The 24,161-nt window shown below is 35.8% G+C and overlaps 3 protein-coding genes across 17 annotated transcripts in view; 2 read left to right on the forward strand and 1 right to left on the reverse strand.

Annotated features, from left to right (window-relative positions):
- The first annotated feature begins 122 nt into the window (after window positions 1-122).
- LOC127071965 (condensin-2 complex subunit G2-like) lies at window positions 123-6,187 on the forward strand. Of its 5 annotated transcripts, none has more exons than XR_007785279.1 (16): window positions 123-605; window positions 756-884; window positions 1,149-1,295; window positions 1,356-1,472; window positions 1,543-1,710; window positions 1,782-2,084; window positions 2,169-2,336; window positions 2,421-2,747; window positions 2,837-3,140; window positions 3,213-3,412; window positions 3,498-3,731; window positions 3,809-4,140; window positions 4,225-4,576; window positions 4,668-4,952; window positions 5,063-5,625; window positions 5,710-6,187. XR_007785279.1 is itself a non-coding variant. In XM_051011863.1 (16 exons), exons 1-16 carry the CDS (start codon window positions 513-515, stop codon window positions 5,294-5,296), a joined length of 3,330 nt encoding a protein of 1,109 aa, XP_050867820.1. In that variant the 5' UTR covers window positions 123-512; the 3' UTR covers window positions 5,297-6,187. The 5 variants fall into 5 exon arrangements, 4 of the variants coding, with proteins under 4 accessions (XP_050867820.1, XP_050867819.1, XP_050867821.1 ...); XM_051011863.1 differs by having other exon boundaries at window positions 5,063-5,213; window positions 5,277-6,187; XM_051011862.1 differs by having other exon boundaries at window positions 5,063-5,199; window positions 5,277-6,187.
- Window positions 3,433-10,183, reverse strand: LOC127071968 (conserved oligomeric Golgi complex subunit 7). Its single transcript, XM_051011889.1, has 11 exons — window positions 9,780-10,183; window positions 9,102-9,191; window positions 8,344-8,529; window positions 8,131-8,262; window positions 7,875-8,058; window positions 7,586-7,779; window positions 6,968-7,507; window positions 6,759-6,879; window positions 6,496-6,669; window positions 5,955-6,410; window positions 3,433-5,878 (listed from the first exon to the last, which is right to left on the reverse strand). Exons 1-11 carry the CDS (start codon window positions 9,780-9,782, stop codon window positions 5,706-5,708), a joined length of 2,253 nt encoding a protein of 750 aa, XP_050867846.1. The 5' UTR covers window positions 9,783-10,183; the 3' UTR covers window positions 3,433-5,705.
- A 247-nt stretch (window positions 10,184-10,430) lies between these two features.
- Window positions 10,431-24,161, forward strand: part of LOC127071975 (longitudinals lacking protein, isoforms N/O/W/X/Y-like) — a 123,779-nt gene continuing 110,048 nt past the window's right edge. For 2 of the 11 annotated variants that reach the window (XM_051011918.1, XM_051011917.1), the window contains exons 1-2: window positions 14,352-14,768; window positions 20,249-20,306. The gene's annotated coding sequence lies outside the window, so the exon portion shown is untranslated. The other 9 variants (XM_051011926.1, XM_051011928.1, XM_051011912.1 and 6 more) reach the window with 8 other exon arrangements.

Below are 24,161 nucleotides of genomic sequence, written 5' to 3' on the forward strand. Positions count from 1 at the left end.
ACCTTCTTTAATGTCTGATATAATTTGAATTTTTTTTTTTTTCTATTCTCGGTACCAACTGGATCTCCTTGTTGATACGTTCCTGAATCAATTTTGGCGCGGTTCGACCAACGCGTCGTTAAGTACGGAACGCTACTAATAGATGGCGTTACTACGCTACTGAATTTTTCCTATATTCATGCGACGCATTTACGATAGAAACTTTGAAGGTTAAACATGTTTTATTCCACATTCTATCACTGTGATCATATTAAATCTACATTGAAGAAATAATTGAAGCGGCATGGGTGATCACGATGGATTATATATTAATCTAAATGTGAAGGGTTATGTTAAATATATACATATATGTTATTTTATATGTAATATTTCTGTTATAAAAATTAAGGGGATAGTGTGTATACCATAAGAAGAAAATATATTTGGAAATATTGATAGTTCTGAATGAAAATTGAACGGGAAAGATATTAATATTAATTTTGACGTTATATATGATTTTTATTATATAAAAAATGTCCTGCCAACGCGTTATAATACATGATAAAATATTGTTTCGTATTTTAAAAACCAAAGGCTGTGATATATCTACTATATGTGATAAAATGGTTTGTTTACATTTCATCTTTTAGTTTACATTGTTATATCTGTTATTTACAGTAATTATTTATTTTATTCGTTATAATCGCTATACTTGTACTTATTTCAAATATTGTTTTTTGTAGTAAGAATAAAATATTCAATATTTCCTTTTACAGAAGTTGGACATAAGAAATATAAAAATCTTGTCGGAGGAAGAGCTATGCGAATTATGGTATCATGTGAAAATAATACTGTTGAAAGCACAAAAGCTATCTATATTACAATCGGATAATGAAAATTCCAAAGTACGAACATTATACGTATCTATTAATTTTAACGTTTGTTGCTCTCTCTAAAAAAAAATTTTAGACTTAATAATGTGTATAATTTGATCTTAATTTATAATTTAAAATATCTTATTATTATACTACATCTTAGCCATAATTGTATAAGCATACGGTAGATTTTCAAATTGTTTTTTCATAGAGAATCACTTTCGTACCACTTGTAGATATCCTGTGTATAGAGATTACTTTATATAAATTATTAAGTTTGAAATTTATTTCTAGGAAAAGCAACAAGCACTAAAATTGATACAGGCGATAGCCGCAATGGCTTTGGAGACGGTGATGCATAAAACGTTTTTACCGAATGTGTTATTAGAGATCGTAATAATACTTCACTCTGTCATATTGCCAGAAATAAAAGATACAAAGGTTTGTTATATCCACGATACGTAGAAATTACTGTTATATACATAAATAATTCTTTTTAAGGTAAAAGATGAGATATCGTACCTTTTAGAAAATTGGTGGAAGTCAAACATGATATGGAAAGAAAAAGTGATAATGAACGCTATAAAGCATCTGACTGAATCTTCTAAAACTTCATCGGTAACTGATATATGTATAAATTTATAACATTTGCAAGCTTTTATACAAATAACGTACGTACGTTTTTCAGCAACATATTAAACGATTATATAAAATAAGATCTGCGCTGTATTTAATAAAACGTAACGAAGATATACAAATGTTGGTTGAATTATCGCGAAGTGCCGTTGTTATGTCTGTACCAGAAGGAACGGTTATTTTGTTAAAATTATTTGCGTTAGGAGAAGAATTCGTAATGGTATAATATTGTATTGGAATTAATTTACTACACGTTTCTTCTTCATGATTTTAATATAATTGTATTTTTAGGGGATTCATAATAATGTAAAAACAATACTTGAAATTGGAGAGTCTGACGTAATAAAAAGATATGCGAATTTATATGCCAAAGCATGGTTGAATGCTACCAATAAAACTAAAAAATTAATCATTGAAAAATGTTTCAAAAATATTATTTTTCATTGTCTAAGATCGCGTAGAGATTCTACAGGACGAGTCAAACTTGGAACGAATTTACTTATATTCGTAGATGCGTTACATCGTTATAAAAGCAACGCGATAAAAGTGATGTTGCACGATCATTGGAACAGTTTATTGTGGGAACATTTGAAGGTAGAAATGTTTTTGATCGATCGACGACAACATAATCGTTATAAAATATTACGAATATTGTACCTATGTTTAATTTTATTTCAGGCATCTGGATCGTGCGTCAGATGCAACGCAGCCGAAATTCTATTTGTTATTTATTCCGTGGAATCAAAATATTTGACACAAAATGAAAATGAAATGAAACAATATACAAAAGCTATCTCACAACTTTTGAAAGATTCCAATCAACAAGTGTGCCTTATAGCTATAAACGTAGATAATTATTACATATTATATATTTATTTTTGAATATAAAATAATGATTTATTAGTTATGTAAATATTTTTCAAATTACAGGGTACTTCTAAAATATTAGAATCTCATTGGAAGTGTATACCTGCTGATATAATTAAAAATTGGTTAAATATTTTATCTTATCATATGAAAAGCAAATTCTCTTCAGAAATTAAAATAAGTATCCTAAATGGTATCAAGCTAATGGTATCAAATAAACATTCTCACGCAAGTGTAAAAGATTTTTTAAATAACTTTGTCAATCAAATATATTACGCAGACATAGACGTTATCAAATGTTTTATTAAACTTCTTATATATCTTCAAAATCAGATTGGCATTTCAATCTGGGATAGCGTTGCATTAACTACTTTATTGAAATGTATAGAGGTAAATCAATTCGGATATAAACAAATCGATTGTTCCCACTCAAAACAGTTAAATAATAATGTTCCTAATAAATTTTATCATTTATTTAGGATACCAATGAGTCAAAGCTATTAGAGGAATTAATAAAATTATTGTGTTTGCGGATACAACTAGACGATTTAAATAATGACGATGCTACAGAAGAAATCATAAATATAGGAACGAAGAACATTACAGCAACAAGAAAATTTTTTTTTCATTCAAAGGATATCGTTAATTGGGATAATGCTTTTAGACTTATAAATATCATATTACTAACGATCGAAAGACAAGCAAGCTGTTTATTAGCAGATGATGAAACAAACAATAAATGCAGTAAAAGATTTAAAAGGAATAACGATAAATCACATAATGGTATTAAGAATTAATTTGACAATTTTTTTTATAGCCATGTAATTGCTAAATCAGTAATATTTGTTTCTTCAGGAAACTCTACCAAAGATATAGTTAAAAAAGAGATTGACACGTGCGAATCGATTAATATATTACTCGAGGTAGTTGCTATAATATTGTATGTAAATAAAAAAAATGTTGTGAATGAATATTTTGACAAGGAAGAAGGGAGGGACTTACGGCGTGTTTTTACAAGTATACTTCCACAAATTTTATGTTCTTATAGAGTACAGGTATGAATAATGTTTTCAACTAAAAAGAAAAGAAAAGATTTATTACTTCATTATCGTACAAGTGAATTAAGAAAAATTTTTGTAGAAATTGTCTTTGAATGAATCTACATTGTTTTTACTTTCGTTTGTACCTGTGACTATGATGAGCAATGCAAACAATATATGTGAAACCATTGCAAAACAATTATCTAATCATAATGTTTCCAATGAGATGTTAATCACAATTTTATACACGTTAATGAAATGGGAAAAAATGGATATAGTTTTTACATTGTTAAAAGATTTGATAACAAAATTTACAAACGTAGAGTATAATCAGGTTAGTACTATTCAAATATTTAAAATGCTCTTTATTTGAACGACTAAAAAATATTCTTTTTTTTTTTTTCCATATAGGAAAACAGTAATGATTCGATCATGAAAGAACAAGAACAAACACTGGTGTTAACTGTAGGAATATTAAAGCACTTATTGAATATTGATTTTCAAGAAAAATTATTAATTGCATATCATAAAGATTTAGTAAACGTTTGGAAAGACTTGCGCGTGATACAATATCACGTGGAAAATAGATTGATATGTTCAAATGAATTAAGTAACGTCGTAATGAAAGAACAAGTTTTAATCGGTCTTTTCAAGGACTATTTATCAATAATATATATCCTATTGAAAATTGACGTTTATGATGTTTCAGAATGCCTTCAAAATATATTATCATGGGTTGAAGAGTATGAATATAAATGTTCATATAAATGAATAATAATTTTTTATATGAAATTCGTATAAAAATAACATACTTTAAATTTGTACAGGAGAGTGATACCTCGAATCCCTACAATGGAAGAACATGAAAAACATCAATTTCCGATTAATATATTGAAGATAGTTTTTAACGTATGCAATTCGATGATAAAAGAATGCCAACTCCCTACAAAGATATGTTGTAAAATTATAGTTCTGTATTTCAAATCTATTTCTTCATCCGCCGGCATAATTTTTATGCACGACGCTTTAAAAGCAATCATTGCTTTATTGCACTTTAATAAAACTCAATATTACAACGAAGATTCTAATTTATTAAATACTATTCTACCAAAGTTCTTATACGCTGTAATGATATCTTTAAATAAATATCCCAAAGACGTTATAATCGAACATACAAATGTAAGAAAATAATATTAATGCATTTATTGGAATACTATTCGTTTATATATACGTTTATATTTTACTCATTTAACTCTATTGCTTGTTTTAGAATTTAAAAATGTTAAATTTGTTAATAGAAAAATACTTTGAAACCATCGAATTTACATACAGCGATCAAAAAATGCATGCTACGTACTTAACTATTATATTAAATACTGGTATCAGCAATATAAGCAAAGAAATCGTTGATAACGCTGGAAACAATTCAACGGACATATTGAAAATTAAATTTCCATTTCTTGCAGAAAAGATTTTGAAGAATACGCTTTATTTAAAAAAATATCAACATGCATGCTTTCTTGCTATAAAACAAGCTGTAATACACTACGATGAAGTAAGGATTTATCTGGCATATTTTTTATAACATTTTTAGATCTTTTTTTTTTTTATTATTATTATTATTATTTTTTTATTTTTTTTATAAATACTTATTGCATATTGCAGGTTGATATACTTTCTACGTTACTGATAATAAATGAAATGTTTAACTTACCAATTAAATCCACGAGAAAACTTCAAGACATTACAAATGTAATCAAGTTAGAATATGAAAAACGATGCGATCTTACTGTCCATAATAGGTATCGTATTCGAAGTATGTGTTTATGTCTCTTCTACATTTTTGATATCAATAGTACAAATAAATTTTTTCTTTCAGATTTATTGTTGATGCAATAAAAACGATCGTTAACTCGATACAAAGTAACTTTTAAAAATGAGACAAACTTATATACAATAATTTATTGTTAATCTATTAAAAATATCTTTTCTATGATTGATATTTTTCTAACCATGTTATATATCATACATTTTCTACGAATAGAAATATTTTAGTTATAGTTTTCAATGCATTTGTTTGTAAAATATTAACGAAGAAGAATAATCTTCTATGGTATATCCCGGTTATTTTATTTTGATATTAATATATTTTCTTTGGAATGTAAAATACTATTTTGATTGCATCAAAGAAATAGTAATTACCAAAATGCGTTTGTGAATATATAATGGTAAGATATTTTATAAAAAAAACATTATATAAATGTAATGTTTTTCTATTGTTTTTAAACAGTACGATTATCATTTTATTTTAGCCAGACAACGTAATGTTTCTCATTTGTCTTACCGCAGCCACGACACGGGCATTGCAACCAGAGCTACCACTTTGATATTCCTCGGGTGGTAATCTTAATAATAATGACATATGTTGCAGATTCTCCGATAACGAAAGACCAAGCTCTTCTAGAACGTTTCCAACGTAATCTACAAGAATTAGGATTAATAAAATTAATATTTTATTTTAACAACACGAACGATAGAATTATTCGACTATACTCACCTATGTCAGTAGCAAGTTGCTTGCAAGCAACAGAACTTAATCGGCCAATGGCTAATGTTTGATCATGAAACATTTGGCAAGTTCCTCTGGCAATAATATCTAATAAAATACCAGTGAAACCAGATTCCGTTGACCCCTGAGCGTACTGAGGATCGGCAGCTTTTAATGCCAATGTTAAACTTGGATTATCCCTTAATAAAAATGGTTCCAAATGTTGAGGAAGCGTCATCAGATATTGACCAACTTGTGTTATATATTCTTGAGGAGCGAAACTATAATCCGGTAAATCTGTACTAAGATGCATTTTATTGGCATCTCCTGACCAAGCAGGTGCTTTTTGAACTAAGAGTAACTGAGTAAAAATGGGCGCAAAAATAACTTCGTAAGTAGCATGATGTAAATCGGAGCAAAGTTTGTGAATAGGTTTTATAACCGAATCGAGAATAGTTTTGTCTTCTGCAAATTAAATAAAATCATTTACTCGAGGTAATTATAATTATGATATTTACATATTTTATTGTATGAAATTGTTCCTTCGTACCTTTCTGAAACGAAGCAACGAGTTGTTCTAATTCGGTTTGTCCAGCAGTTTCGAGAAGCAATTTTTTATATTGATTAAAAGGCCCGGCTGTATGGCTTAATAATTTATTATTAGATTCGATTATATCGATTACTAAGGATTTTTCAAACTGGTGCACTTGTCCCAAAAATTCTCCTATATAAAATTAAAAAAAGAAAGCGTAGAAGAGTCTTGCGAAAGTATCGATTATCGACAAATTTTAGTGACAAACGTTTGAAAAATACCTATACTCTGCATTAAGGTAAGACACATTTGAAATAAATTCCAATCCTCTTGTTTAACTTTCTTCCTCTCCAATTGTCGTATAGTTGCCTGATATTTAATGATATACTTGTCAAAATATATCTGCAAAACGATTACGAATTTTATTTATATAATTATCTTTATATATATATATTCTTATTAGATTATAAGGCAAAACAATAATACATACGTTTAACGCTTTAAGTAAACCTGGATAGCCACAGCCATCGGTAAACAGTTTACAACGTTTATTTGCTTCATGCGCATAACCGATAACTCTTGAGATACTAAGCGACAAAGAATTGATAGTATCGCTTAGATCGTCGTGCAATAGATCCAAAGATTGAAGCTGTTGTTCCAATTGTGCAACTTCGTAAGTTTTATACTTCATAACGTATGGAACGTAAGGCGCATATATCGCTTGCGCCAAAGATATTATATATTGATTAAATGTTTTTGTATTAGCTGTCGTTTCATTATTCAAAACATTTCGATTTACTGATTTTGTCAAGGACAACGTTTCTATAGCTCCACTTATGTTTACCGCAAAATGTCTGGTAAGTTGTTTAAGTTCCAACAATAAAGATAGCTGCATAGCGTTGGAATATTGTTTTAATAATGATTCTATGCATTCCGATATACTTGGATCCAAACTTCTTAATAGATCGGCATATACGTTGATAAGAATTTCATTGGATGTATTAGGAAACACTTGATGGCACCATTTCACCTTTAAAGTCATAAAACGATTATAAAGGTGCAAGTACAATGATTAATAATAATAATATAATAAGTAAGATATATCTACTTGTTCGTGCCAAGTAGATAAAAGTTTGTCATAATAAGTATTTAACCAATACGTTAGATTCTCATCTTGCGCCAATTCGATAGTTCGTCTCCATTCTTGTCCCAACGATACTTTCAGACAATTGTGATAATATTTAAGAAGTTGAGGTAATCTTTCCATTTTGTTGAAGATATCCACGTAAACTTTCGACTGATCTATAAATTTAGACAAAATTTGTTATAAAATGCTTTGTTAAAAAGCAAAAAAAAAAAGATGACAATAGAACATAAAAACGAAGAAATATGCGTACCCAAATTTCCAGTGTTAAAGGCTTGAACGAGTTTAGGACTAGCCATTGCTTCTAATCTATTTTTTAAGCCCTCTAATTGAAGCTTTTTATCTTCATAATCCACCACATTGATGAGCATGGCTAATGACTTTTGCATACTAAATAATTTACTAGCTATAACTTCGATGTCTCCCGATTCAAATACCTACGATACCAAAGTATTTTGAATAAATCAAGACGATTACAAAGTACTCAAATACCAAATCAATGTTCGTACTTCCTCCACGTCATTCGCTAAAGCGCTCCAATTATCAGCTTCGTGCAGACCACGTTTGGCAGTTTCCAGTTGAGTCTTTATTCTATCGAGTCTTTCCAAGGATTCTATAGAGGACACGGTACATTCTTCTACCTGTTCAATAAATTTCGCACAAAGGATCATACAGAATCGTGAAAGCGGGATATAAACGAAAAGAAAGATAACGTTAAAGACCTTGGCGATCTCTTGTTTAACAGAAGCCATCTTTTCCTTCAACGCCAAAGCTTCTTGTTGCAACAATTGGCTGTCCCTAAGAACCCTAGGTAAGCTGGACAAGACCGACTGACTGGTTTCCTCCAACGCGCTGTTAACTTGTTGTACGTATAATTGTAACTTCATGACCAAGGAAGAGACGAACGCCTAACGAAACAAAAATTCTACCGTAGAAATATATTTAAAAAATATCATTTCCTCGAATCGTACATGCACGATTTTTTAATAATACAAATAGCGTCATCAAGAATCGACAAAGATTACAAAATTAAAAGGGATAGGTCAAACGGGAAGGTTCTCTCCAATAAGCAATAACTAATTCATAAACGATTTTCAAAGAATGGTATCGTATTATCGAACAAGTTCGAAGAGTCTAAAGAAACTCTGTTTCTATTATTCTACGTGTACCGGTTTCTTGACCTTAAGAAAGAGAAAATAAAAAAGTTATCGTATTAAAAAGACATACGGCGGTGTCATTGACCGCCATGCGATGGAAGCCATCAGTTTAGTATCCGAGCGTACTCCGTGCGAACATAAATTGAAAAACCGTGTCGAGTAGAGAAATTGAGAGAACGATCTAGAAAACGAGGGAGGGAGAAAGGGAGAAAAAGAGAGAGAGAGAGAGAGAGAGAGAGAGAGAGAGAGAGAGAGAGAGAGAGAGAGAGAGAGAAAGAAAGAAAAAAAGAAAAATACTGGTTATTAATGTAACGAAGACTTACATCCTTGTTCTCTTGAGCTTCCGTGGATTTGAACGTTTTGTTGATCCATTCTTTGGCATCGAAAGTATCCTCGGAAAACGCGGATACATCCTGAAAACGTCGATTTTAAGGTTAGGAACGGATTACATACAGACTCTTATATCACTCTTTCTGTCTATCGCGTTAGAAATTTTCTCTGATATTATCTGTCTCTCTTTCTTTTTCTCTTCCTCTCTCTCTCTCTCTCTCTTTCTCTCTCTCTCTCTCTCTTCTATTTTCTTTTGTAATTATTCGAAATATATAACATATATTCGACGTTGTAACTACTGCTACATTTACAGAATGCCTTTCGTTCGTGAAAGAAACAAAAAGAGAGAGTGAGTGAACGAGTGTGTGTGTGGGTGTGTATGAGAGAGAGAAAGAGAGAGAGAGAGAGGGAGAGACGTGGAACAGAAAAGGAGTAAGAGAGACAGGACGCGATCGTTTTTCATATATTTCGAGTGTGTTAATTGTTGTTTGTCGCGGATTACGAAGAGAGAAAGAGAGAGAGCGAGAGAGAGATAGAGAGATAAAGAAATAAAGAGAGAAAGATTTAAAACTCGTGTGTGTACGTACGTGTACGTGTGTGTGAGAGAAAGAAAGAGAAAAAGAGAGAGAGAGAGAGAGAGAACGATCCGAATGATGATCAGTCCTGCTTACCATAACGTACACGAAGAAGTTCCGGAGCTTTTCTAACGCAAGTCGAACGATTACTCCGCTCTCTACGATTATTAACCTCAAAACAGTGGGTGCTTTTTCTTTTCCTTTCTTTTCTTCCTTCCTTTTTCTTATTTATTTTCTGTCGTTCTTTTTACTTTTTTTTAAATTCTTCTTCTTCTTTTTTTTTCTTATTCTTCTCAAAAAAAAAACCGATTCAACAAGACGGCGGCCACGGGACCGCGACGCCAAGGTCAGACTTTAATTTTCTTTTCAGTTTCTTCCCCCTCCACTTTTTTTATCGTTCACACATACACATATAGATATATTTGCGTGCGTTGTGTATGTGTGTGTGTGTGTGTGTGTGTGGTGGCTTGTCTGCTCTGCTGCTGTACGCGCGTATCTACAATTCTTTTTCTCTTTATTTTATTTGTTTTTTATCAATTATTATTATTATTATTATTATTATTATTATAAAAGTTTGAAGTAATAAATTTTATCGATTGAGTGTACGTACTTTTTTTTGGAAATGAATGGCCACCAATGATCGTAAATAAATGTACCACTAAACGTCGTACCGTGCGTCAACGTCGACGTCGACGTTGTTGTCGTCAATGTCGTAAAACTCCGTTCGTCGTTCCGTCGTCGTCGTCGTCGTCGTCGTCGTCGTCGTCGGCCGTCGTCGGCGGCAACGTCGTCGACGTGACGCGCGCGGAAGGATACCATCGTCCGCGTTCATGGATGCCGTACGCATCTCTCGTGTTCTCATTCGATATCGTATTTGGCGAAAGGCTCGTGAAAAGGTAACGTGAGATTAAAGAAACAAATAAATCGATCAATTCTCGTTATCGTCGTCGTTGTCGTCGTCGTTGTCGTCGTCGTCGTGTCGTCGTAGATGAGAGTCAGAAACGACTCGTTCTCGTTCGTTTTGCATTGTCGTCGTCATCGTCGTTGTCGTCGTCGTCGTTGTCGTCGTCGTTGTTTCAGACAGAAAAGAAAAACGCCTTCTTTTTTCCTTTTTCGTTTTTTCTTTCGTTCTTTCTTTCTTTCTTTTTAGGTTAGCAACGCGTTCGGCTTGTATATGTACGTACGTATACGTGGTGAAGAGAGAGAGAGAGAGAGAGAGAAAGAGAGAAACAAAAGATAACCAACAAGGAAAGTTTAAACAGGCTATTTCTTTCTTAACATTTCTCGTTCGCGCGCGAACATTCAAATTCCATTACTGAATTTTTTCACTAATCGAAATATCGATTTTCATTGATGAAGATGATGATGATTAAAGATGAAGATATTAAAGGAAAGATAATTTGAAAAATGATCGCGATGGATGGTTAGGTTATTCGGTGTATAACTTTTTCTTCTTTATTTCTTTTTCTATAATTATCATTATTATTATTATTATTATTATGCGAAGAGAACTGTAACTTACTTTCTCACTTTTTTTTGTACATAATCATCATTTTCATATATATATATATATATCTTTTTTTTCAGCAGCTCGGTACATCTTATTATTTTGGCTGGTCATCTCTCTCTCTCTCTCTCTCTCTCTTCTCTCTCTTTCTCTCTCTCTCTCTCTCTATCTATCTATCTCTATCTCTATCTCTTCTCTCTGTCTTTCTTTCCTTCTTTCTCTCTGTCGGAACAAGGGGAAAAACGGGATCGTTGGAGAGGGTAAAATGAGTGCGAGTAAGAGAGAAAACGAAATAAAAAGAGAGACAGCGAGAGAAAAAGAGAAAGAGAGAGAAAACGGCAGCGTGTTATCGGCCGCTTCCGCGCCCTTCGTCGATCGCCACGCCCCCAAGACTGCGTTTGCGCCTTCGCGGTTTGCGCAACAGTTGGGACTTGGAATTTTGCCCCGAAATTGCCTCACGACCGCGCGTCCAAAATAAGGAAAAAAGCAACTAGAGCTCTCTCTCTTTCTCTCTTTCTGTTTCTCTGTCTTTCTCTACCTGGCTAATTTCGAACGGGGAGGATGGAAAGAAGAGCGGGTGGAGACGAGACGAGACGAGACGAGACGAGACGAGGAGTAGTCGACTGGGAAGAGGTTAAGAGGAAAAGAAAGAGGAAAATTAAAGGATGAAAGTCGACTACTTTGTCTCCAACGTTGATTTTCCATTTTTCTTGTTTTCTTATTCTTATTCGTCTTCGTATTTTTCTTTTCTTTTCTTTTCTTTTCTCTTTCTCTCTCTCTTTTTGTTTTTTAGTTCGTTGCAAACGAAATCGTCGAACGACAACCATTCGTCGTCTTCGTCGTCTTGCTGCCATATTTCCTTCGCAATTCGCCTTCGTGAATATTTGATATTTCGATTTGCCTCTTTCCTCGTAATGCTACGTGTGTATATATATATATATATATATATATGTACGTACGTATAAGTATATATGTGTATATATAATCGCGTTATGCTTCGTTCTCTCTGTTATTATTACAGATGAACAAGGAACGGTAAACTCTATGAAAGATGTCAAGAATGCAGGTACTTACATATGTATACACGAATACTTGCATATATGTACGTACGTATATATGTGTATATATGATGTGTTATATATATATATATATACACACACACACACACACACATATATATACATCGTACGTATATTCGATTGATATTTCTGTCATTTGTTAATACGAAAGTTTTCGTTTATTTTTCTTTTTCCTTCCCCTTCTTTATTTATGTATTTAATTTATTCGTCGTATAGGTTAAGTATATGCGTTTTAATAATGATGATGATCGTAAGAAAAACGAGGGAGAGGTTATATACGTAAAGCGTTAACTATTTCTTCTTCTATCTGTTGTGAATACGATAAACGGGAATATACATTCATTGTCCGCGAATAAATACGAGAAACGAAGAAGAACGAAAAGAGTGAGACGAGAAATGTGAAAGTAAGATAGAGGGGAAGAGAGAAAGAAAACGAGGGAGTGGGAAAGAGATAGAGAATATCAGCATTGGCGTCGATCGTTACATCGATTTCCGCAAATTTCATTCTCGCATTTCTTTCGATCCCTTTATCACGTCGTTTATCTTTTAAGGTCGATTACCTTTGTCTTATCGCATACGTCAAATTTGCCTAACGTTCATGAACGAACAGATAAATTCACTTTTTCGATTATCCTTAGGCTCGTGGTAACAATGGCGTCGTTATATCTCGTCATTTCTTTTCTTCTTTCTTTTCTCTTCTCTTTTCCTTTCTTTTCCTTTCTTTTCTTTCTTATAACAAAAAACAAAGAAATCATTAATAACTTAATCGTCAATTCGGAAAGACGACTCTTCGAACTTATATATATATATATATATATATATATATAAGTATATAAAAATACTTATATATAGTTTTATATATATATATATGTACGTAATTAGAGTATCGTTATTGTTCCGACATGCTCCACCATCTTGGCATACATTTTTTTAATACGTATATCAAATATCGATCGTAAGGTTTTATAGGTTAGCGATTATGTCGATCGGTGATTAGTGGATAAAAGAAAATATATGTAATATTAATATGGACGCGAGAAGAGTGGGATGGGCAGTGTGTAAGAAAATATCAATAGTATCAATGATTAAAAAATATATATAATTATAGTGAATAAAAATATATATATATATATATTAAACAATATAAATGAGATAGTAGTATTAATTACTCGTTAATTACTTATTAAGATACTCTCTTTCTCTCGTTGACGGATACATTTCGAGAGAGGATTCGTTGGAAGAACGAAAGAGCAGCGGCAACCAATCCCAAGCCTTTCTTCGCGATGGAGGAGGCGAGGGATTGGACGAATGTTCTCCAGGGTACCGCTTTCCTATGCTTCCGGTTGAGGAAGCACAACGACCGATCCCAGAAAAGGCACAGAATTACGGTGAGTTTTAATACTGAAAGGTAAACGTTTTGATTCTCTATTTTTATTCTTTTTTTTTGTTTTTCTTTTCTTTTTTTCTTTGAAAAAAAAAAAATAAACCCACAAGCAAGCGTTCATTCGCGACGATTCGAAAAATAAAATCGCATGAAATACGGTCATCGATCTTGCGTCTAAAAATATTTTATGTTCTCTTTCAAATCGATTCGCAGAATTTCAAAATGCCGATTCGTATCGGTTCGATTTCGTCAATCAGTAGTCGATTCGTAATACACATCTTTCCATAAACGATTTTCAACGATCGCTACGATCGTTTAAAAAAAAAAAAAAAAAGCAAAAAAGAAAACGCGAAAAAAATTGAAAAGAAAAAAAAAAGAAAGAAAAGAAAAAACGGACGGTAAAAGTTTTGAAAACAAAGTCGATCTTTCGTTTCTTGAAAAAAAGAGGAAATGGCGATTTCAATTTCCGAATCGATGTCACGTGTCGTTTCGTAGGAGTAGTTTAGCCTCTTTATTACCATCCCCGCATTGCCGTAATCTTTTATTCGTTCGCCCCTGGGCTGTGATAAAAAGATATTGGACCAGCCTATCCCCTTCGACTACCCTTTGCAAAAAAAAAAAAAGAAAAGGTAATACGTATATAACAATTTCTGATCATATAGCTTTTCTATCCTGCATCACGTTTTTTTCTCTTTTCTTTTTTTCTTCTTTCTTTTCTTCTCTCTCTCTCTCTCTCTCTCTTTCTCTTTTTTGTCTAACCTTTCCAGAGAGACAACTACTAACTACTCGCAGAACTTTTAAGAACGATTATTTGTGGTAAACGACGGTTATAACATATACATACATACGTACGTACATGCATACGCACATACATATATACATACATACATACGTATATACGTATATACGTATATACACAGAGACACGTGATACGTTTAACGGAAATATTAAGCAGCCATATTTAATTCTCGATTGGCAGATCAGTTCTCTCAGGAGACGAGACAAGAACGGTCGCGCGTCTCTCCCTTTTTGAAATTTTATTACATTCCTATCAATAAGATACATGTTTCAACGTTTGCGATTATTAAACAAAGGACGGAGAACGAAAGAAAAAGGTAACAAAAAAAGCACGAAAAGTCTCGATTTGAAATCTCGTTACATATATATATATATATATAAAACGATGAAAAAAGATGGAACACCATACGCAACGAGCGATAATATCCTTTTACCGAAACGGTTTTCGTCTTTTTTATTTCGTCGTTTCTCTTTCATTTCCTTTCTTTTGTCTCTCTCTCTCTCTCTCTCTCTTCCTTCTTCCTCTTCTTCTTCTTCACAAGAAATGTTCTTTCTCGATAATCTCGAGCGATGTAGAGGGGAGAGGGACGAAGTTAGAGAGAGAGAAAGAGATAGAGAGAGATCGACAAGAGGAGTGGGGAGTAGAGACAGTACAGGGAGCCGCGAACTACGCGAAAGAGTTCCGGCATGAAACGTTTTAACCTCTCTACGAAATTCCGTATTTCTTCTTTTTATTCCTCCTCTACTTCTAATACTTCTCTCTGTGGAAAGTTTCGAAAGACAATCAATCGTTTCGTTCGACACTTTGCAAAGTAAACGATTCGAGGACATCGGCGGATGAAATTAATGATCTCCCCTCGATCTCGTTTGATTACGAACCTCTCTCTAGCATCGGAACCCACGCCAGTTTTTCATCTCTCTCTCTCTCTCTCTTTACTCGCGTCGAGTTTCCCGTTTTATTCGTCTCTCTCTCTCTCTCTCTTTTTCTCTCTTCGTTTTTTTCTTTCCCTTCCCACCCCCACCCTTTCCTTTCCCCCTTTCTATCATGAAATCAATTCGTTTTTTTCTGTTTCTTTTCTTTTTTTCGCAAAGGAGAGAAAAGAATAACGAAGTGTCTTTGTAACCAAGAGAAAAGTCAATTTATCGTCATATCTACGAGTAGATTATAAACCTCGTAATAATGGAAGTGGTGTATATACAATAGACAGAGAGATAGATAGACAGATAGATAGGAGAGAGAGAGAGAGAAAGAGAGAGAGAAAAAGAGACAGAGAGATTCCCTTTCTCATCTTGAATTTCTCGTGCACGATCGACCGTCTTCGTTCTCTAACAGGTCCTCGACCTTCTCTCTAAAGCCTCCACCGAGCGCAAGCGATCGGATATGCCAAGAAACGATACCTTCGACCGATCTCTCTCCCCTCACGCCTCCCTCATCCCTACCTAACCCATTCACCCCTCTCTCCTCTTCATCCCCCCTCCCCGTTTTCATTGTTTCTCACATTCATTCTCGTGGAATATCGTTCGAAGAAACGATAAATATGTACGTGAATTCTAGCAAAAAGTATGACTCGAAAAGATCGTAAGGAGGAAACGAACACATTGTCTTTTTTCTTTTTCTTCTTCTTCTTCTTTATAGAGAAAAGTACACATTTGTTTTGTTTTAATTTATTTGTTTTTTTTGTTTTGTTTTGTTTTTTTTTTTTTTTTTTTAATTTTTTTATTTACTTATTATTATTTCTTGGAAGTGAATCGGCGGGTAAAAGAAAGGAGAAATGAAGGCACGGAAAGATGCCATTTAATTTTTTAATTTTGCTTAATTTGTATTTGTTACTATTTTTACTAATCATTTTAATTATTATTCTAATTGTTATTATTAACGTCGTTGCTCTTGTTGTTATTTATCGTGAGACAAAAAAAAAGAAAGAAACAATATGTCCGTTTGTAAGTTTTCCAATTTTTATTTCTTTATTTACATCATCATCATTATTATTATTATTAATATCGATATTAATATATTATACCTCTTATTATATATGAGAGGGCGGGTAAAAGAGAAGAGGGAAAGAATGAAAAAAAAAAAAAAAAAAAAAAAAAGAAGAAGAAAAAGAAAAATCGAAGAAAATAAACTCTCCCGCGCTCTCTCATCTCCGCGGACAGATGCGCTCGCTCGCGATAACGGCTTCCTTCTCGAGGGCAGGCCGTACAGAGGAAGGGGAATATTATATATACATACAACGTACACGTCTATATATATGTGGTATGTATGTATGTGTATGTGTATGTGTATGTGTGTTGTGTATGATGAAAGAAGGGGAAAAGAGGGAGAGAGAGAGAGAGAGAGAAAGAGAGAGATGGAAGGCAGACACGCGCACGCGGACTCCGCGGTAAAAAGTACAAAAGGAATGAAAAAAAAAAGAAAGAAAGAAATATAAAGAAGGAGAGAAAAGAAAAGAAAAGAAAAGAAAAGAAAAAAGAATGGGAAGGAAAAGAAAGAGGAAAAAGAAGAAATCGAGCGAAGGAGAGAAAGAGAGAAAGAGAAGGAAAGAAAGAAGGAACGAACGACGAACGAACGAACGAACGAACGAACGAACGAACGAAGGAAAGAAAGAAAGAAAGAAAGAAATAAAGAGAGAAATAAAGAAAGAAAGAAAGGAAGGAAGGAAGAACGGGACCCCGAATTTTTTGCCGTCCCCTTCTTCGGCCGGCGAGTATTATATTGATTTTTATAAATTCCTCGACGAGAGGAACGGCCAAAGCAAGAATATATACATACACATATATATACATATATATATGTATATACACTGTACATCATACGTAGATAGATATATAAGCAGAAAGGAATGAGAGAGAGAGAGAGAGAGAGAGAGAGAGTGAGAGAGAAAGAAACGAGAGCGGCGCGTCGTCGAAGCGGGCTTGCATGATGTTTCGCGCTATATAGACGAAGTTACACGGAGATTTACGGAAAATTACGAAAAAGTACGGAAAAGTACGAAACGGAGAAGTTTCAATCTCTCTCTCTCTCTCTCTTTTTCTCTCTCTCTTTCCTTCCTGCATTCCTCTTAAAACGAAATTGACTCGTTTTTCTCCTACTCTTTTTTATTTATATATATATTTATTTATTTATTTTTTTTCTTCTTCCAATTTTAAACTGCTACCGGTATTCGAAATGGTTATTCGAAAAAGTCGTCGACTAATAGTAATAATTTTAAGCGGGTAGTAAAAAGTTGTTATAGTTATTAAACGAGTAGTCGGAGAGTTGTTTTTAATGTCAGGAAAATTCCTATATACATATACGATATATATATATAAACACATACATACATACATAAACATACACACACATATATATATAGAGAGAGAGAGAGAAAGAGGGAGAAAGAGAAAGAGAGAGAAAGAGATACTTGCAACGCGCGACACGGCCCTGCTGTGCTTACGGTCGAAAGCAATCGAAGGTAGTCGAAGCCGTCCGACGAACGTTAGGAAAAGTGGGGTGCTTCCCCTCCTTTTACTCTCGCCGCCCCTCAGTCCCCCTCCATCCGACCTGCACCCCCTTCTTCCGTGCTTCTTTGTCTCTCTCTCTCTCTCTCTCTATCCATCCATCTATCTCTATCTCTCTTTCACTCTTTCTTTCTCAGTCGCTTCCTCCTCTTTCTCCGTCTCTCTCTTTATCTCTGTCTTCTCCCAACCTCTCTCTCTCTCTCTTTCTCTCACTATTATATATATGTATATATATATATCTCTTTCTATCTCACACTCTCGCTCCCTCGCTTGCTCGTTCGTTCTTAACGTCAAACCACTTAGGGCCGCGAACCTCGGCAGTCAGTCGATCTTTCCTAGCGGCGGCATTCCGGCATTTTCCAGCTGATCGGGCGCGGGCGGTTCGACAAACGCCATTTTGTACGTCACATACATCCGTTGTTATCGTTGTCGTCGTTATTGTCGTTGTTGTCGTTGTCGTCGTTGATCGTCGTTCTCGTCGTGTCGTAGTCATTGTTGTTGTCATCGTCGTCGTCGTCGTTGTCGTTGGTCGAGTCGTAATCGTCATCATTCCGCCCGTCAACGCCGGCGTTGCTTCATTATATTCGTCCCGAGTAGTGTTGTCGTTTCGCGACGCGGCGTTCTCTTCTCTCTCTCTCTCTCTCTCTCCCTCTCGGCACGTCAAACGAGAGACACGTCTCGCGTGCGCGTGAAACTCACTCATTCACTCACTCGCTTTCTCTCTCTCCTCTCTCTCTCTCTCTCTCTCTGTCTCTCTCTTTCTCTATTCGCGCCCGTGTGCGCGCGCGTTCGTGTGTGGCCGTGTATATATATATATATATAATTTGTCTCGTGTGTAATCTCGTGTGTAAAAGTATATATATATATGTAACGTAGTAAGAGATACGTGTTGATTTTTCTTTTTCGAAGGGAAAAGAAACAAAAATAATAGGAATATAAATAAAAAAAAAAAAAAAACATCACCAGCAGTATACAGGCGCGCGGGCTTACGCACGTAAAACACGCGATTGTGATCACCGAAAATACGTGTCGTCGTGTCCGTCGTATCGTCGTCGCGTTGTGTTGTGTTGTGTCGTCGTCGTGACCATCGTCCTCGTCGAAAGAGAAAATAAATAGAGAGAGAGAGAGAGAGAGAGAGAGAGAGAGAGGAGAGAAAGAGAAAGAAAGAAATAAAAGCAACGAGACGAGAAAAAGAAGGAAAGAAAGAAAGAAAGAAGTTAAAAGTCGATTCGTAACCATTTCGTAAAGCGCGCCCTTCCGACGGTTTCTCCTTCTCCTACTACTTCTCCCTTCGAAAAGAGAGGGAAGATAGCATGTGCGTTTGAAAGAGAGCGAGAGCGAGAGTGAGAGCGAGAACGTGAACGAGAAAGAGATAGTTTGATAGACAGACAGAGATAAAGAGATAGAGAGAGAAAGAAACTGAGAGAGATACATACTCACGCGCGTACATACAACATACATACATATATATATATAATATATATACAGAAAGAAGAAAAGGAAAAGAAAAAGATAGAAAAACCAACCGTCAGTGCGTTTGTTTCCGCTTGAACTCGAGTAACGCGTGAGAAAGAAGGAAAGAACGATAAAAAGAAAAAAAACGAAAGAGAAAGAAAGAAAAGAAAGAAAGAAAGAAAGACAGATAGATAGATAGATAGATAGATAGAGATAGATGGACAGTTAGACAGACAGATAGATAAATGGATAAAGAGAAAGAGAGAGAGAGAACGAGCAGTCACTCTCGCGGTGCGCGAACATAGTGCGCGAACAGAGTGCGTGAACCGAGTGCGTGAGGGCCGCGTGTGCGGAGCTTCCTCGCATACCACCTACCTCCCCTCTCTTTGCAACGTTGCCGCTCCGCCCCTCTGCATCGCTCCATCCTTCCTACTCTCCCGTTCACCCTCTACATTTTCTCTCTGTCTCTCTCTCCCCTACCTTCCTCCCTCCCTCACACACTCTCTCTCTCTCTCACTCACTCGCTCGCACATAGTCTCATACTTTTTACTTCTTGCCGTCGTTCTCTTCCTGCTCATCCTCTTCGCTCTTTTACTTCATTCTTCGTCCGTACTACTACTACTACTACTACTATTACTACTACTACTACTATACTATTCTACTACTGTACTACTACTGCTACTACTACTTGCTGCTGTGTTGCTGGCTGCCACCACTACTACCAACCACTACACCACCACCACACCACATCATCGTCGTCACTACTACTACTACTACTACTACTACTACATCACGACACCACCACCACCTCTACTACTACTACTACATTCCTTGACTGTAGGCGCGCGCGCGCTCGCGCGCACGAGGGGATGATAATACGAGTCGGATGAAGCATCAGCGTGAGTACATATAACGCAATTTTTCTTCCTCTTCTTTGCTTGTCATTATTTTATTTCTCATTTATATATATATATATAATATATCTGTACATGTGTATACTTGTACATACGTACATAGATATGTAACGAATTTTTCTAACGCGACTAAGCAAGCGTGTACGCGCGCGCGAACTCTTTTCTCGCGAGAGAGCGTGTTTTTCCGCCTGCACGGCCAACGTCTGCCATGTTAGACCGGCGTCTATCTCTCTCTCTTTTCATTCTCTCATTTTCTTTCTCTTTCTCTCTCTTTCTTTTTTGTGCCGGCTCGCGTTACCCCCACCATATCATACTTTGTTCCATCTCTCTCTCTCTCTCGTTCTCCCCACTTTCGCGGCCCATTCCCATCGCGGCTATAGGCAAGAGCGTCGACACGAAATTACCGATCGCGAATTTCGACTACGCATCGACGACGACGCATTGACAACAACAACGACGCCGACGACTACACGACGCCGCGGACGACGCGACGACGACGACGACGCAACACAACCACACGTAACCACTACGATGACAACGGAATGATGAAAAGGACGGTGCGGATACCGCCTGTCAAACGACCTCGCGTTTTCATTGACTCGTCCTCTCTTCCTCTTTCTCTCCTCTCTCTTTCTTCCTCTCATTTACTCGATCACTTTCTCTCTCTTTCTCCTTTCCTTTCTATCGTCTACACGATTACTTTGTTGTTTCTTTCTCTCTTTTACCATATCGCTCTTTCTCTTTTTTATTTTCCTATTTTATTTTCCCGACTGTATATATTATGTACATATATAAACGTATAAATTTTGTGTAAATTCGTGTGTAAACGCGACGCCGGTAGTTCGGCCACTCTCGTTAACTTTCGTTACCTTTCGTCGTCTTGCACGATACGATACGAGAGAGAAAGAGAAAGAGAAAAAGAAAGAGTGGGAGTGGGGAGAAGCGCGTAAAGGGAAACAATAGAGCATCGCCAGTCAGGAAAAAGAGAGAAGGAGAGATGAGATAGAGAGAGAGAGAGAGAAAGAGAGAGACAGAGACAGAGAGAAAGAAAGAAAAAGAGAGAAAGAAAAGAGAGAGAGAGAGAGAGAAACAACGCATACTCTTCGACTCCACGCGGTCGCGTCGTCTGCATGAACTCTCTGCGTTTTCTCTTTCTTTTTTTCCTGACCTCCTCCTTCAATGAGGTGGGGAGATAGAGTGAGTGAGTGAGCGAGCGAGAGAGAGAATTGTAGACGCGTTGGAATAATGCGACTTTGAAGATCTTTCCAACGAGAATCCCCCTCGTTAGAGAGACTCTTCCTAAATAAGCAACCACTTTTCGTGGTTTTTAATGTCGCATGTTTTACGCTCGTTATATTTCTTAGGGGATACATGCACTTCTTTATCATTCTCTCTTTCTCTCTGTTTTCTCTATCGCTCTGTATTAATCAAAATTGCATTCTTCGTCGTAGTTCTAACCTTACTTTTTATTGCTCGCTTTACAAAGTTCTTCTTTTTCCTCTCTCTCTCTCTCTCTCTCTTTTCGTCTTTGTTCTTTCTTTTTTCTTCTTTTTTTTTACTGCGGGAAGCGATTTTATTCGTCGAGATGATTCCAAACGTTCAAGAATATTATTAAGACCTTCTAATTGTCTCTATCTCTCTCTCTCTATCTATCTCTTTCTTTTTTACCTACTTCTTTCCATCTCTTTCTATCTCTCTCTTTTTCTATCCACTTCTTTTCATCTCTCTCTCTCTCTCTGTTTTTTTTTTGTTACACTATCATGGAATTTTCGAGTAGGAATCATTTCGAAATGACTCATCGTCGTGAATCGCGATTAATGAAGGAAGGGAGCGCGGGTAGTAAGAGGAAAGAGGAGGGGTGACGACGGCGGCGACGACGACGGTGATGATGGTGGTGGTGGTCGCGATGGTAGAGGGTGTTGGGTTCACGGTGAAGGAGAAGAGGGAAGTGGGGACGGGGTTGGAGACCTGGTGGGGGTTGGTGTGGACTTTTCCAAGTATTTCGCGGCACGCGATTAGCAGCGAGCCGGAGGGCGTCTAGTTAATTCGATGCTTATTTTTATGCGGAATTTTTTTTCCTTTTTTTTTTATATATATATATATATATATATTTTTTACTTCTCGGAAGTCGACGTATATACTTACTTACTTATTTACTTATTTAGTTATTTATGCGTTAATGGTAGCCTTATAAAGTGTATATCGGAATAATAAATACATACGTAGGTAAACGTAGATTTAGAATTTATTAAAACGTTATATATACATATATGTGTGTACGTTGTTGATGCATACGTACCTACGAATTTTCAAATTTCCCGCGCGTCGTATAGAATGGCGCGAAACTCGACGTCACGTAATTACAAAGTCCAATCGTCATCCTCGTTTATACGATAAGAGAAGATGAAGATGAAGAAGAAGAAGGACGACGACGACAACGACGATGACGACGTCGACGACGACGATGATGATGAAGAAGTTGCACGACAGAGAGTGGACGTTAGCGTCGAGAAATTAGCGTGAAGGAAAGAACAAAAAAAAAAGAAAAAAAAAAAGAAAAGAAGTATCTCGACCATGCGAGATTTCAAACGTGTTATGTGTGTATATGTGCATGCACGTATGTACATACACACGTATATATATGTGTATTCTCGACGACTTTCTTGCGTTCCGCGTTCGACGATCCTTTTTTCTCTCTCTCTCTCTCTCTCTCTTTTCGTTTTTTTTTTCGCATAGCCTGCATTATTATAACAGGTACCTACATACATGTATATATATATATATATACACACGCATACATACTCGAAACGAGCGTCACAGAAACTGGTCGACGTTTTGCGGTGCGTCATTGCAAATTCGAAAAAGAGCGATCGTTGACGTCACCAACTCGTTGTATCTCTCTCTCTCTCTCTCTCTCTCTCGTTTTTTTCTCTCTTCTCGATTTTTCTCTATTCTCATCGTTAATAGTCGATATACGATTTTCATAGATGATCGATCTCATCTTTCTATTGCACAAACGCACGAACACAAATATATTGTATTACACTGGGTTTTTCCAAAAACAATACGCGCAGATCTAATGATAAGCTCAAGCGCTGCATCCTTCTTTTTTATTACACACGTACAATATATACAAACGCACACATGCAGGACAAATGCATATAGATGCCATACGTTTTTAGAACGATCGACTCGTAGCCGTGAAAAAGTGATAAAACCAAGCGAGATGGAAAACAATAATCGCACGTTCGAAAATGGGTGTGTCGAAGAAGCACCAACACTGCGACCTCAACCTCTCACGCCCTCTTACCTCTCTCCTACCCTCTCCAACCTCTCTCTCTCTATCCTCCTGTACCTTCGATCTTTCTACGATTTTATTCGATAGGATGTTAAAAAAGAATATAAAAATATATAAAAAAGAAAAAAAAACGAGATTACGGATGGTGGAAGAGGGAGTGTAGGGAGGGAAGATGGAGATGAGAGGTGGGAGGGAGGGATGGAGGAGGGAAAAAACTTGGCCGAATGAAGGAAAGACGACGACACGTCTCTCTCTCTCTCTCTCTCTCTCTCTTTCTTCGTCTCTTCGTGTCTGACGGAACTCTCGTTTCTCGAGAGTTCTAAATTAATAAATTAGGAACGTCGAGAATTTCTCGTGACGAGATACGACTTGAATGATGGACGACTACGACGACGACGACGACGATGATGACGACGAGACGAATGTTATTGAAAGCTCTTTCATTTCCTTCTCTCTCTTTCTCTCTCACACAAACACATACACACACACACACACATATTATATACGTATCTTGGCTCTTCGTTCGATCTCATAGCTTGTCG

The sequence above is a fragment of the Vespula vulgaris genome, chromosome 24 (assembly GCF_905475345.1).
Source record: "Vespula vulgaris chromosome 24, iyVesVulg1.1, whole genome shotgun sequence".
In the NCBI taxonomy this organism is placed as follows: domain Eukaryota; kingdom Metazoa; phylum Arthropoda; class Insecta; order Hymenoptera; family Vespidae; genus Vespula; species Vespula vulgaris.